Raw genomic sequence first — 14,566 nt, 5'->3', positions numbered from 1 at the left:
CTGAAAGCTTAAGTAATAGTGGATGTTAGTGTTTGTAGACAGATGCTTTAAAAAAAAAAAAAAAGCTTGTAGTTATGGGGGATTTTTGGTTACAGTTGGTGGCTACCAGCTTTCCAAAGCAATTATATCTCTTATAAGTCTTTTAAGGTAAATTTAGTATTATTTCTAGTAGCTATAAAAATACTTATCCTCATAGTTTCCCCTATTGAATTTTAATTTTGGGCTTCCTCTCTATCAATAACCTTTTTTTTTTTTTTTTTTTTAACTGAAAGTTATGTAACTCTTAGAGCAGCTCTGGTCTGCCTCTGCCCACTGCTACTTTTTCAGTGACTGAGCAACAGGGTGCCCTTGGATATTTTGAGAAGGTAACTTCTATCTCCCCTTGCTTTGGATGTTGTTCTCACCCCATTTAGAACCTTATTCTTAGACCCTTATTCTCCCTGGTTTTCAAATTCTTTTCCCTTTTCCCGTATTCCAAACAAACTCAGTAGGATTCCTTTTGAAGTTTAACTACAGATAATGCTTAATGAGCTTGAGGACTTGCTGATGGCATATTGATGCAGTGAATTTGTAGTTTGTCATTTCTGTTGTGCTCCATAGCTTGAGGAAAAACTCTCAAGTATTGGTCTTCACAGTGTTTATAGTACTGCAATAAGCAGTTCATTAAGCAAGCTACAGAACTCCCTGAGGCAAGCTGTCCTGAGACAGGAAGCTTGCATGTTCATTTTTGATTGCAATTAAAGTACTGAGAATATTCCTGAATGGGAGCTTTAATTTTATAGGTGATAGTCAGGAGTTAGCAATTGCTTAAAATAATACTAGGTTTACATTGCATGGAAATGAAAAAGTTTTCTTTGTATTTGTTGCTTCCTTGTCTTTAATTTGCTTTCAAAAATACTTCCTGGACTTCTGTAGTCCTCTGTATTATCTCTCTAACTTCTCCTGTGCCACCTCCCTGCCACTCCCACCTCCTTTTTTTTTTGCTTTTGATGTTTTATTGCTATCTGATTTTCTCCATTATTAAGCGAAATTGACAATATTTGTCAATTTCAGTTTTCTTCATATGTAGGGTGAAGCAGAAGAATGTCAGTGTACTTTATTATACACTTAAAGCTGTGATTCTCACTTTAATATCACAGCACTGAATTAGAACATTAATTTTTATTGCTGATGAACATTGTTTCCTAAAATGTTTTTTTGGGGAAAAGGGCTTTTCAAAGTTTTAAGTGCCAAGAGGAAGTTCAGATTGTTCCACTGTGTTAGCAACAGGTAAAGACTTAAGTATGCTGTTCAGGTGATGCAAACTTAAGATATGTTCAAGCTTATACTTGGCATATTGACAGTTATGTGAAAGAGTAAATAGGAATTAAAACTTGTCTTATTCTTACAAATGTATTTTTAAGTCAGCCTGTAATGCTCATGCTTTTTATACCATCACACAATACTCTAAGCTTTACCTATTTTTATTTTTTCTATTGATACAATTTGTTTACCAAAAAAGGGTGAAATGTGCCAATTCTACTTGAGTTTTAGTTTCACTAAAAAGTCAATCATCTGCAATAGGGCTTAATATATTCCTTGTGGTGGTGGCTATAACTTATCTACATACTTCAAGCGAAGCAGTGTTTCACACAGGTTTTTTTGTGGCTTCTCTTTTTATATCATATGTAATCCATGTCACACCTGCAGGTGCTGCTGTTTTTTCAAGCGAAGGAAAAGGAAAACCATTCAGCGCCACAAGTGATTTTAGAAGCAAGCAGAACATGGGAAATTGCTTACTTGTTCAACTGCTGTCTTGTGATCTAAGGAAAAAAAAAATCTCTGTAGTGACCACAAATGTTTTCCAAGGACTCCCTTAGGAACAAAATGTCATGCCTCTGTTTTGATTTGGTTCTCATACATCCATATTTTTCAATTCATCTATTCTGGAAGCTTTAAAGTTTTGTCAAATATGAGTGCTTCTTTGACCATCAATAAATGGACCAACAAAATGGACACTATCTTCACTAAAGCTAAACTTCAAAAGCATTTCTCCTGCTCTACAAAGTGTTAGCAGTGTCTTAGCTGAAGAAAGATGTCATAAATCTGGTATTTGAGTTCTGTAACAGCATATCAAAAGCAGTCTTTTTTTTTAAAAAAAGTGGGAAAAATAGATGCACAAGCATTTAGAAAAATAAGTCTTACCTTAGATTTCTTTTCTTTTGCATTGATTTTCTTTTTCCAGTATTACTGATGGTACTGCAGTCAAACTGTATTAGCATTGTACACTCTGATATCATGGTACAGTCACTGACCAGAGATATCAAATAGGAAGATGTGGTGCAGTTGATGAGTTGTCTAAATGCTGGTGATACTAATGAACAAAAAGCATTTCTAGTAGTCTGAGTTTGAAAATCTGCTTTTGTCATGCCTATAATGGAGTTACAGTATAGTAGAAATGACGAGATTTTTTTACAAAAAATAAAATGTTTGTATACATTAAGTTGTGCTTCCAATAATGTTAGTAAGACTGAAATATCTTCAAGAGAGGATCTCCAGAGGAATTATAAAATACACTAAGAAATAAATGTGAATTTGGTTAAAGTGGAATCGGTATTAAAGCCTAAGTGTTCACTGCAGTAACTGCTGATTGACAACATCTTTAAATTGAACATATGGATGTGCCATGTAATAATGTTAGAGATCTGTCTGTAAATTATTTTACTCTGATTTAGGAAGCAAATGCAATGAAAGTGGGTTAGACTTCCATTGCCTTCTCTGCGTACTAGCCTGTAGCACCCATAATTTGCTGTGATTTCTTTGTTTTCTGGAATCTTATTTTTCAGTATGATATTACTGCTATTGTAAAATACTATGGCAAGGATGGGTCAGGTACTTTCCCCACAGTCCTAGGAAGTGCCTGCAATATGAACAAACTAGCTGTTCTGTAGAAAAGGCAGCCCATTTTATTTTTTCAAGTCTGCTTCTTTTAAAGCCATAATGACAGAGGTGTGCTTTTGTCGTGTTTAGCTGCCAGTTGGAAAGGTGGAGTAAAAGATGGAAGTGTCTAGACAGACTTGTTGACCAAAACTCTCATTCTCTCAATTTTTTTTAAGTCTTCTAAAGCTAACTAGTTATATTTTTTTCTATACACGCATGCCTTTTGGCATACTTATTTATTTTTAAACTGTTTTGTGGTAACATTTAAAATGTATATTAAAGATAAATGCACACCTTTGAATTCATTATTGCATTTACAGGGATTTTAATTGTATTTTGTAATTTATTTTTCCTTAACAGCCAAAAGTGTAATGCATTGTTTGGGTTGTGTGCTCATATGAACACATTGTGTACTTTGATCTTTGTTGTCACATTTCTTTTGATGGTCTTAAGTTTTTGTTTTAAAAAAACTGAACTTGGCCTACAAAAACATGGTGTATAACTTGATCAACAATCTCCACTCTACCTGTTTGTGGTATTGATTATCTCAAACTCATGGAGTTACTTTTCTTCTGAGCTGAAAAGGTGGGAGGTTGCTTGACCATTCTAATGTGAAAACATATCTTTTTTTTTCAGTATTTGACCAAATTTATTGCTTCATAATATTTGTAAATACATGTAGTATCTGTATCTCTCATGCACCTGATTGGTTTCCTCCTTGGAGGTTTTTGGCCTGTACAGTGTTTATAAGATGAGAACTCCTTACACATAACAAGAAAATGTGTATATTAATCCAGTTATGGACTTAAAATATTTTAAAATGTAAAATCTGTTTATTTGCTGCAATGACCAGTATCTAGACACTTGCTTTTTAGCATTATTTTTAAGTGCTCCATTTTAATGCTGAAGAAAATTTTCTTCTAGCAAAACAAACTGGTCAGTAGTAAGTAATGCAGGTATGTTCAGGTAAAGCCAATATGATTTGCATTTATATGCTTTTTTTCCTGTCTAAACTAATGAAGTCAACATTGTCTGGATGTCTAAATGAAATACATCCCTGTTTAAATGTAACTGAAGAAAAAAATAAAGGTAGTTTTTTTAACTTGCTTTTTTCCCCTTTCCTACAGTCTTGGATGAAATAGAAGCTGTTATTTTAAGAATTGCTGAACAATATTAATCTTTTTGGACGGCAGGAATTTGAACGTATGTTACTCAGAACAGTACCTCAACATTGCAGTTATGGGTATGTTTGCTGAGTTAACAGGTGTTATTGTAATATGCTTTAGTACACCTAATGATAAAAATAGTGAAGGGACTTTGAAACACATGTTAGTAAGTAGGAAATCTACTCAGGATATCCATGGATTAAAGTCTGTCCTTGATACAGTTCTGTGCTACCTAGAATAAAAACCATCGTAGATGCGTTGACATATACAAGAAATGCATCTTAATTTTACAGGGTACGTATCAATAAAAGGACTTACAGTTAACTCCTCTGTCAGCAAACATGCACTATAGAGATTATTGCTCTTATCTGTAGAGCATTTGCTGTGATAAAAGTAGGGCATATACATCTGAGATCAATGTTTATAGGCAAAATTGGTTGCTAGACTTCTAGTTAAGATTCCTAGAACTTTCTTTCATAGGCAGATGTTTTTATTTGCTTGTACCCTTACAGATTTAGAGCAGTGAGTGATAGTGTACTATAAGAGGCACCTGTGTCTAACAATGGGAAACTGAGCTATTTAAGAAATTCCACTAGGGTCAATTCTTAGTTCTATTTGAGATCGCCTATAACTAGATAGATTGATCAGCTAATACAAAGTGAGATTCTAGGTTCATGCTGTTATTCTGTTTTTCAAATGACCAAAGTTTTGGCACTCAGTAGCCAAAACTTGGACAAGAAGAGTCATAAATGAAGAACAGCCTATTTGCAGTTGAGCTTGAGTTTACTTAAGGACCAGAGTTATCTTATGTCCCATCAGCTGTGGATATACCATCTGCATTTCACCTTGTAGACTTGTGCTGAAAGTCTCTGCTTTAGACTTATTTTCAGTATCAGTGCCCAGTAAGAAAGACGAATTGGAGGGAAAGTTCCTCTAAAGCAGTGGCTGGATGGCAGTAGGTATGTTGCTCAGAACTGGACAGATAAATCTCATTGCATGGACTGAAATCACGAGTCAATTAAGCAATCTGAACTTGTTGAGGCAAGACTAAACTTTCCCCTTGAATGTGAGAAATCTCATGTGATGCTCAAAATCAATGTTCTTAAAGATTTTTCTAAGTTCAGAAATCATTCTGTAACTTGATTGTGCTATACTCTTTTATAAAATAGTTGCAAACGTTTTTTTTCCCTGGCAAAACAAAGTAAACATATTTAGTCTGCTCAGAAATAGCTGAGTTTCAGGAAAAACTAGGCCTATGTTTCAATGACCACTATGGGGAATTTCAGCAGTGTGTCTTAATATTGCCCCTGAGAGATTAGTATCAGCTTTGGCTATTGTATCAGCAAACAACCTATCATGCAGTATCTAAATGTCAAATGACATACTGTGTATATCTTGTACCTTTGATTCAGTAAAGGCGATTCCTTTGCCTTCTGGCTCTGGCTATTTCCCACTGCACAAAGGCCACATTTTTGGTATTATCCACCCCCCCCCCCCCTACCCCCCCCCGAATTCCTCAAGGCTTGGTTTTCTGGCTTCTATTGCTAGGAGTAAATAACACTTGAAACAATTTCAGTTTGCAGTGAAAACCTCTGCCTCTTGGAGGCAGATGTCATATTTTAGATGGTATGGTGTCTTTGAACTTCAGACCTGTCTAAAGGAACAGATTCTACTTGACAGATTTATGATGAATTTCTGTAATGGTGTATGTATCTATCACTTTAACCATTTTTCCTCTTATGCTTCATCCTAGGTTAAATACTATAACAAAAGATTATAAAGAGTTGGTGTATGTGGATATATTTAAACTGATAATGTTGTTATGAGAGAAAACAATTCAAACTACTGAAATTTGTCCTGTAAGCTGCACATTTGTGCTCTTGGGTGAAAGCTGAAGCTGCAGCAAATAACAGCACCTGTTTGTTGCATTCTACGTGCAGATTTTCCTTCATGAGTAATGAATGTGTTCCAAAGCCATAGATAGGATAAAAATTTTCATGCAGAATTTGCATAATCATTATGATCCAGTGATACCTCTTCTAAAGACCATGTCTTATGTACATCTTTCCCTGGTGAGTGAGGAGGAGACATTCAAGAAAACATTACTTGCATACAAGGCTTTCTTCCATTTCTCCTTTCCCATTCTGCTTCACTCTCCTTTTCATGGAGAGATCCCATGTGGAGCCCTTAGTGTTGTGCTTGAAATGGCTTTTGGGCAGACTGAATACTTCTAACTAGTTAAATTTATTGCATGGCCAGAGAAGTGCTTGTGACAGCACAAAGACTGGGGAAAAAAGGGGGAATGATGAAGAACAGGGACAGGGTGGAACTACTACATTTGAGAGCAAAACTGGCTTATGTTGCTTTAAAGTTCTGGTCCAGCAATAGTCTTAAGTGGAATTACATTCCAAGCTCAAGGAAGTAACTGAGAAAGCACATGTGTGACAGAAAATTAATGAGGTGCTTCTGTGTTTGGTGAGAAGGTATCTGTGGACCAGCACAGAAGCCCTGTCTTATATCATCCTGACACCCAAATTTTAATTCTTTAACTACAACTTGCTATGCCTATTTACTTTTTCTCATTTTGGACACAATGACTTGCAATCCTAGGTTCAATGGTTCAACCTCAAATGGGTCAAAAACATATTCAGACTTTTTTATATTAGGGTTCTTTAGTGAGAAGTGAGAGGGAGAAGTTTGATCTCTCTCAGCCTCAGATACCCCTAGAACCAGCTGTGTTAGATGAATGTTTTACCACCAAGCTAGTAAGGAAAAGCTGGTTGCTGTTAATAGTGGGAACATCAAGAGGATGAACAGGAGTGGTAAGCTTCTGTTAATCGGAGAATGTCCTATGTTCTGGATCGGGTGTAAATTTAGGTACTGTTTTTGTAGGCCTGACCTGCACATCTATTTAACTCCTATCTCCCTAGAGTTCAGGATTGTAGCATGTGGTTGGTCTTACTGATTAAAAAGCTCCTGGCTTGGGGAGCGGAGGGAATGGGAGAAAGAGAAAAGGGGAATTGTCTGTGACCACCATTTGTTGAGATGGTTCATTTTGGAGCCTAAGCACCTAACTCTCTGTCATTCAGTTGGGATGTGCATTTCATTTTCAGGAATTGCACTAAATAATTTCAGAGTGCTAAAACAGGTGCTCCAACTCTCACTGCAGATACTTATTGTTTTAGAAATGCTCAAGCTGAGGAGGGAAAAAGGCATTAATGTTTACAGAAGTCTAATGACAGGTAGCTTGTTTCGCTTTGTTTCCTGGTGGCTTGAGTCAGCTAGCTTGTCTATTGTTGCAGATTCATGCTAAGTGAAAGATTGTTCTGTGCTTGTTGTATGTTATGTTTCAGCAGACTGTGTGTTATAGAATACCTGCATGTTCTGTAGAAAGCTTCTCCTGTTTGGGAAGTTTTACTGCTTTCACTACTTCTAAGCTTTTCTCATTCTCATAGCATAAATGTATTTGATAATGCTTTATACCAATATATTTCATTTTCATTTAGAAATGGTAAGAAGTTTCAGTATAAGGTGTCTTTATACCACTACAGCTGCATCTTCTGCAGAGCTCATTGCTACAGCTATGCTGGTTTAAAAACACCACCCCATCCCCCCCAATAAGTTGTACAGATCACTTGATGTTATATCAGCAAAGTTTTAAATGGGAGCAAGCTCTCAAACACAAAATATGCTACTTTGAGCTTTTTTTGGAATGTTATGCGGTTTTCCATCTTGTATCGAATATAAAGCCATGTGAATGTAGAAAATAGTGGAACAGAGTGGGGGGTACTTACAGCAGCTAGAGGTGGAGCACTGAGTCTAAATGAGTCAGCACCTTGATACCAATTTTGATTCAAAGAACAGTTGTATTAGATTACAAGCACTTTTTTAAACCTGTATTTGGACACTGTCAAAATAGAACAGCTTGCTTTCAGCAGTGATTTGGATCTATTGAGACCCATGAAGGAACAGGAAACATGTCTATTCAGTTGTTGCCCTGCAGCATCAAAACAGAATTAATAATGGCTGATGTAATTACAGTAGTCATTAGATGTCTCCAGTTACTTTGCTTCCTTCAGATAAGTTATTCATTAGTGTATTGAACATACAGCAGTTTCCATGCTGTAGTCGGAGCAAGTATATTTTTATTTAATGAAGAAAGCTATTTACAAAGATACATGTTTAATGCTGTAAAAGCATGAAAATTTGTGCATGAGCCTTATTTCTATTGGCATGTTTAAGTATTTTTAATAAATTTTTACAGTATTGATTACTAATAAGTTAAACCGCTATATTCTGTTTTAAAGGTGTTCCAATTTTTTCTTTTTCTTTTTTTTTTTGCAGGAAGAAAACATCCACAATTAATTTGGGTCATGTTTTAGAGCATGAAACTTTGACTAGCAAAACTAGCAGACTTAAGTAGGAAGTGCAGAAGCATGGTTCAAATACAAGAACTCTGCAAAATAAAACTTTTAGGTTAAATATTTATGAGGTAATGGTGAGATAGGATCTTCAATGGCTTATAGTTTCAAAACTTGTCTGAAGATAGCTTTTGTATTTGTCAGCTACAGACTGATTTAGATGACTTGCAGTTCAGAGGAAAATAACTTGAGTGATCATCTGGTTGAATAATCCCTCTTGGACATGCACCAGATCCCAGTTAGAGAATCCTAGTACACATCCGTGGATGTTCCCTACTTCTGGCATCTAAACTCCAATAAGGTGCTCTTACTCTACGGATCTGTAGATATACTTGCTAGGCACAAAGATTTTCTCATACACCTTCTTATGAGCTTCGATTTGCATTTTTCCCAAAGTCAATGTCTCTGTTTCCTCTCGGTTTTTGGAAGGCCCAAGGGATTCAATCTGCATTTAGAAAGGCTGAGTTCTGCTTTCTTATCAAGCTTGGATATCATAATTTGCATAGGCATATTGCTTGTTGTCACAGTTATTTATTTTAAAGAGAGTTGTGACAACAGACATGTATTTCCTATTTTGCATATTCATTTAGGGATTCTGACCAAAACACTTGATGGATATGATGATTACTTTTACCTTCAGGCTGAGTATCTGGTTCATACCCTTAAGAAAATAGTTTCATGACCAATATTGTTGGCTTCTGGAATGATCTACTTATACCCAGAAAGCATTGCGTCTAAAGAATATGGTTCCATGATGACAGTTTATGGTTACTGATTGGTAAGTAACCTTTCAGATTTTCCCTGAAGTCATAATAAGAACTCTTATTTTTAGCCTGCACAATTACACTTTTAGTTTCCTGCAACCTTTCCTTATGTTAAGCAGGTCTAGCAGTCCACAAAGGGGTTGGATTGGGTCCTAGAGTTTGAGAGCTACAAGAAATTGCTTTAGTAGGTAGCAGTTGTCTTCATTTATGGGGGGAGGGGGAGGATGTGTGTTCATTGTTGCTAGCACTGCTAGCATTCAGAAAGCAAGAAAAAAGGAGTGGTGATTATTAAAAACATTGACTTTTGCAAGAATCAGACTTATTAACCACATTATGAAGTTAATTTTTACTTTCTGTTGCTATTTTCTAATGCATTTTAAAATAGATAACTTATTTTTAAATTATTTTTGACCTTTATTTTTGATGGTTAGCATCATTTTATCCTAGAGATGGTACTGTTTTCTGTGGTATGTAAAATGAATTCTGTTGCTATTATGTGAAAGTCATGAAAAAGTATAGCTACTAACACCCTAGGTATCTTAAAGATGTGTAGTCCACATTTGTTTCTGGATGACTATCCAATAAATACTTGAGGCCATTATTGAGGTTTTTTTTTCCCTAGCAATCTCTGTAAGATGTCACCTACTTCTACCCTCAACACCTGTGTGAATAGTTAGAAAGACCCTCCATAGTCTTTTTGGTCTTAGTTTGCAATGTGAAAAACACTGAGATTCAGAATAAAGACAAAATACAAATCAAGTTTTTAGCCATTAATACTTCATCTCAGGTTGCTCTGTGTTGCTTAGTTAATGAGGGAGCAAGCAAAAGTTTAATGACAGAAATGTAGTATGAAGAAAACTGAGCTGTGTTTACACTCATTATCTTGCTATGCGCAGAAAGGAACACACTTTATATGTGGAGCTAAGAGTTATCAAGAGTCCAGTTAATCTGAAAACAGGCTAATTAATACAGAAAATTCTCATCAATTACACAGCTGAATTTGTTATACAAAGCTGCCTAGTATTTACTCCTTTTATTTGGTGTTTGCACACCATTCCAAGGGTTCTTTGGATCCGAAAGCTGATGGGTTGTCTTCCTCAAGAAGAATGAGAGAGAGCTTGTGACAAGTTGTCAGCATCTTGAGGTTTTCAACAGGAGTATTATGATGTTTGAGGTTTTCTTCCTCCTCTGTCTTGGGTCTCTTTGGGTTTATTTTTAGTAGTTTTTCTCGACAGTCTGGTGATTATCAGCGAAAGTTTGAAGGTTGTATAATAGCCTCCCACAGCATAGCTGAGGTAAGGAGCTATAGTTGATTTAAAGAGCTATTTGTTACACAATGACTCCCAGAGCTTAAGACAGACAGATGAGGCAAGAGTCACTTGACTTTTAGGTGGTTGTTAAAGCCAGTTTAGGCCAAGGCAGTCCTAAACAAGACCTGAGGCCCTTCACTGTTGTCTAAATAAAGAGCCTGTGGCCTTCTAATAGTAAAGGCAAAAAGATCATACTTACTAGGCTACAACTAAAGTAAAGCTGGTCAACTGAGATGGGCTGAGGGCATGGACTGTGAGCTATATATCTATGTATCATTTTGGCATAAGGTAGGGGAGAGGAAATGCCATTGTAGTGTACCCTATGGAAACTGGCAGGACAAAGTGTTTCCAAGTTTGAGCCCTTGAAGGGCTGCTTTTTTTTTCTCTCTTCCTTTTTTTAGTTGTCATAAATTTGGTGGTGTTAGAGTTCTGCCAATTTCTAGCAACAGACATTTAAAGATGCATTGTTTCAAGTTTAACTAGTTCTTTTTTCGATATCTTTTTCCCAGAGACTGGCAGCTCATCTTTTTGCACTTCTACACATTTTCTTGATATTCGTTATCAGCATTCAGTAAGCATCTTTAATATAGTTCAGAAAATAGAATGGTAAATTAATCACCTATTATTTGCAGCAGTTCTAGATGACAGAATTACTCATTTCTTTTTTAGACTTCAAAAGCAGTGAGCAAGAAAAAGGGACCTTATTTGTCTACTTTACAGTGGCAATGTGTGACAAGTCAACAACACATCTTGGATATTATTAATATAAATTGACATAACTGCATGAGAACAGTAAACTGAATAAACATAATTACCGTGTACTGCATTTGTTTTTCTTCTCTGATTAAATATGCCTGCTTTCGTTTTGCTCTGTGAATAGTAAAAAGCTTCCTGTTCATTATGGATGCATTGAGAGCTTCTGCCTGCCAAAGCCAGGTCAAACTTCTGTTTCACAGCTGATGGTAATGCAGACCCTACAGGAGAAAAAGAAGCTGTGGTGTTTGGAGTAGTAGTGTGAGATCTTCCAGAAAAAAAGGAGAATTCCAAACTCAGTCCTGGTGATTTAAATTAATGATAGACTGATTTTGGATATAGAGTTTTCAAATATGTTGTAGTCATTCTTTTAGGAGCTATCTAAAATTTATTCATTTGATGCTTTTTTTTATATTTTATGTTGCTATAGTTTACCTTTTAAGAAAACATTCAATAACTTTTAAAGCAATTGCTATAGCTATTAATAAAGAATATGTTGACATCAAATGAAAGGTGAGATTTTGGATTTTCTAAAAGCTAGATTGTTTCACAAAGCAACTACCAACTGCTTAAAAAAAAAAAAAAACAACCTGCCAATTTTGAGGAAACTGTCAATATGCCAGAGAGTTCCTCTTAGCAGATGCATTAACTCAGGGTGAAATTCACTGTTGCAGATGGGTAATACAAAGCCTTTTCTTTAGTGCCATGAGGGCTGGCTTCATACTGTGTCTGACTGATTATACAGCATCCATGGTCTGCGGAGTTCTTGTCAGTGCTTACAAATCTAATGTATTATGGGAACAATAGATTGTGCCTGACCTTAGGGTGTTTTTGGGCTGGGGTGGAGGATTATAAGAACTTACAAGATAGAACTTCCAAAAAGATTAAAAAAAAAAAAAAGTGATGTAAATATCTTGCCACAAGTGTCTAGTCCACTCAGAGGGCCGTTGTATATACAGAGGCTTTCAAAAATGTTTTGAATCAGATACTGCTGTGAGTATCATTGATACATTTTACCTGGTAGCAGTGTATAATTTAAACAAATTCAACAGGAATCAATTATTGGCCTATCTGAATTGACTTAAAACGCTTTCAAGAAAAGATAATGTCAAAAATGCAAAACCAGTGTTATTTGATATTTTGACCTTGAAATAGTTTTATTTACCAATTTTTTGATGTAACTTAAGAAATAGCTATTAAAATGTATGGTTATCTTCAGTGTCATTTTGGATAAAGGAAAAATATGGACTATTTAGAGAAAATGTTGTGTGTAGCCATTTCTACTTTCTTTTGCTGTAACTCTGATTTGCCTTATTGATTAACCTGCTGAGTCCCAAAGTTAGTATTTATAAATGAGATTAATTTACTGAATGCATTTCTGGGAATATTGGATTTTATTGGCTTGCTTGTGTTACTTTTATACATCTAGCTTCTGTTCGTAGTTCTCCCTGTTCAGGTTTCCTGTTCTTTTAGTCTTGTAAAGCCACTTAGCAATGATGTGACCCATTTCTATGTTTTCGTCTTTGAGCTTGCGTCAGGGAGCAGTAGTGAATAATTGACTGAGTGATACTTATAATGGACTCTTTTAGACTTGTGTTTCCTTTTATTAGAAAAATGTGGATTAATGCATTTAGTCCAAAAACTGCTAGGGTGCTGGACTATTTTTCCTGATGGAGATGTGTGCCTTCCTTACTCTGTTAAGAATAATTGCAATATCCAATAAACTCATGTAGCTTACCTAAGTTCGTCTAAATGCTGTTCTCCAGAAGATGATGATCTAGATAACAGTGGAGTCCCTGAGAGGAAGCCATAATCTTGAAAATTTTGAGTTAGTAGGTACCATATATGCTCTGTTTCATTACATATCCTATATGCACTGCACAAAGTTAGAGTTGAAAGTGTAGTATTAACTGTGTAGCATGATATGTTTAATGATGCATTAAGATTGTTAGCAAATATTGTTTAAAATTTGTATTCATTATAAGCATACAAGATGTTTTTATATCTGAAAGTTTCACCAACAGCCTTGCTTAATTAAGAGTTGTTTCTTGTTTGCATTGTTGATGAATTGGTAGCCATAATGGGCGTCAATTCTGAGATCGGAATTATTTTTGATAGCTACAGGAAATCATGATCTTATGGGCTGTAGCACAAGAGGACGATTGCTGTCCTACATTGCTTTCGTGCTTTAGAGATAGATATGAATACATCAAATGCTTTTTAGTTTGTGATCGAAGCAAGATTTTAGATATATGTGTACACATACACAAACATGTATCAATGCTTCAAAAGCCCACACCCTGTGGCTTATTCATTAATTCATTGGGCTTGAGTATGATTATTGTATAAACTTGTTGAATTAAACATACTGTGCATAAAGGAATCTGAGGGCAAAAGATTAAGAGTTAATAGGATAAAAGCTTAGCAGATTTGGAGATATTTAAAAGAAAAAGGTCTAATCTTTATGCATATAGTTTTCAATATGTGTTTTCCAATCTTGATTTGAATGATCCAGAAAATGAAGCTAATTCAATACTGTATTTTTAGGATTAACATTAAATGCCACATACCTTAGACTAGTTTTCATTGATAACTATTTTCTTGTGTCCTGGTGAAAATAATTGTATTCAGACTTTTAGCTGATTTTCTCAGTGCTATTCCTATCATAAATGAGTTTCTGAGTACCTTTTGCATCTGCTGGATTGGTGCATTAGACAAGTACAATGCATCCATATTAAGTCATTTTTAAACTATGCAATTGTCACAGCTGGTTAAGTAGTTGTTCAGTTGTGTGCAACTGGTGTATTTTCAATAGAGAAAACATTAGAGGTGCTTCACAGTGATGTTTGTCTGTCAGGCAGGTCATCCATGCAGATGGTAGCATATTGAATTCAGTGGTCTGCATTCTTGTAGAGTCACATTCACTTTGGAGGACACATTCTAGAAAAGAGTTATAATCCTAATGCCTGTGATGAATTTGGTCTATGCAGGCAGAATTTAACCCTGCCCTGAAGCAGGTCAGTAACTATTGAATTGAACTATTAGATTACAGGACTGTTTGTCTGGTCATGCCTAGTACCACACTGCAACCCTTCTTTAGTCTTGCTTCTTCGTATTGAAGTCTGCAGATAACATACAAGACGAATATCCTTGTCTTGGAAATATGCTAGACAATATTAGGATCAGGTTTAACATTTAGTATGCTAGCAAATTTTTAGATGTAACTTTTGAGG

General features: G+C 35.6%; 1 protein-coding gene across 10 annotated transcripts in view; it reads left to right on the top strand.

The window, feature by feature from the left end:
- LOC135323437 (casein kinase I) overlaps positions 1-1,995 on the top strand; it is a 78,727-nt gene extending 76,732 nt beyond the window's left edge. For 5 of the 10 annotated variants that reach the window (XM_064500888.1, XM_064500884.1, XM_064500886.1 and 2 more), the window contains one exon: positions 273-1,656. In XM_064500888.1, coding sequence (XP_064356958.1) covers positions 273-330 — 58 coding nt within the window. In that variant the 3' untranslated portion in view covers positions 331-1,656. Of the gene's footprint in view, positions 1-272; positions 1,658-1,689 lie in introns of those variants that run through there. The other 5 variants (XM_064500892.1, XM_064500889.1, XM_064500891.1 and 2 more) reach the window with 2 other exon arrangements.
- Positions 1,996-14,566: the final 12,571 nt, after the last annotated feature.

Source organism: Dromaius novaehollandiae, chromosome W (assembly GCF_036370855.1).
Source record: "Dromaius novaehollandiae isolate bDroNov1 chromosome W, bDroNov1.hap1, whole genome shotgun sequence".
In the NCBI taxonomy this organism is placed as follows: Eukaryota; Metazoa; Chordata; class Aves; order Casuariiformes; family Dromaiidae; genus Dromaius; species Dromaius novaehollandiae.
This window is presented reverse-complemented; position numbering and strand designations above follow the sequence as displayed.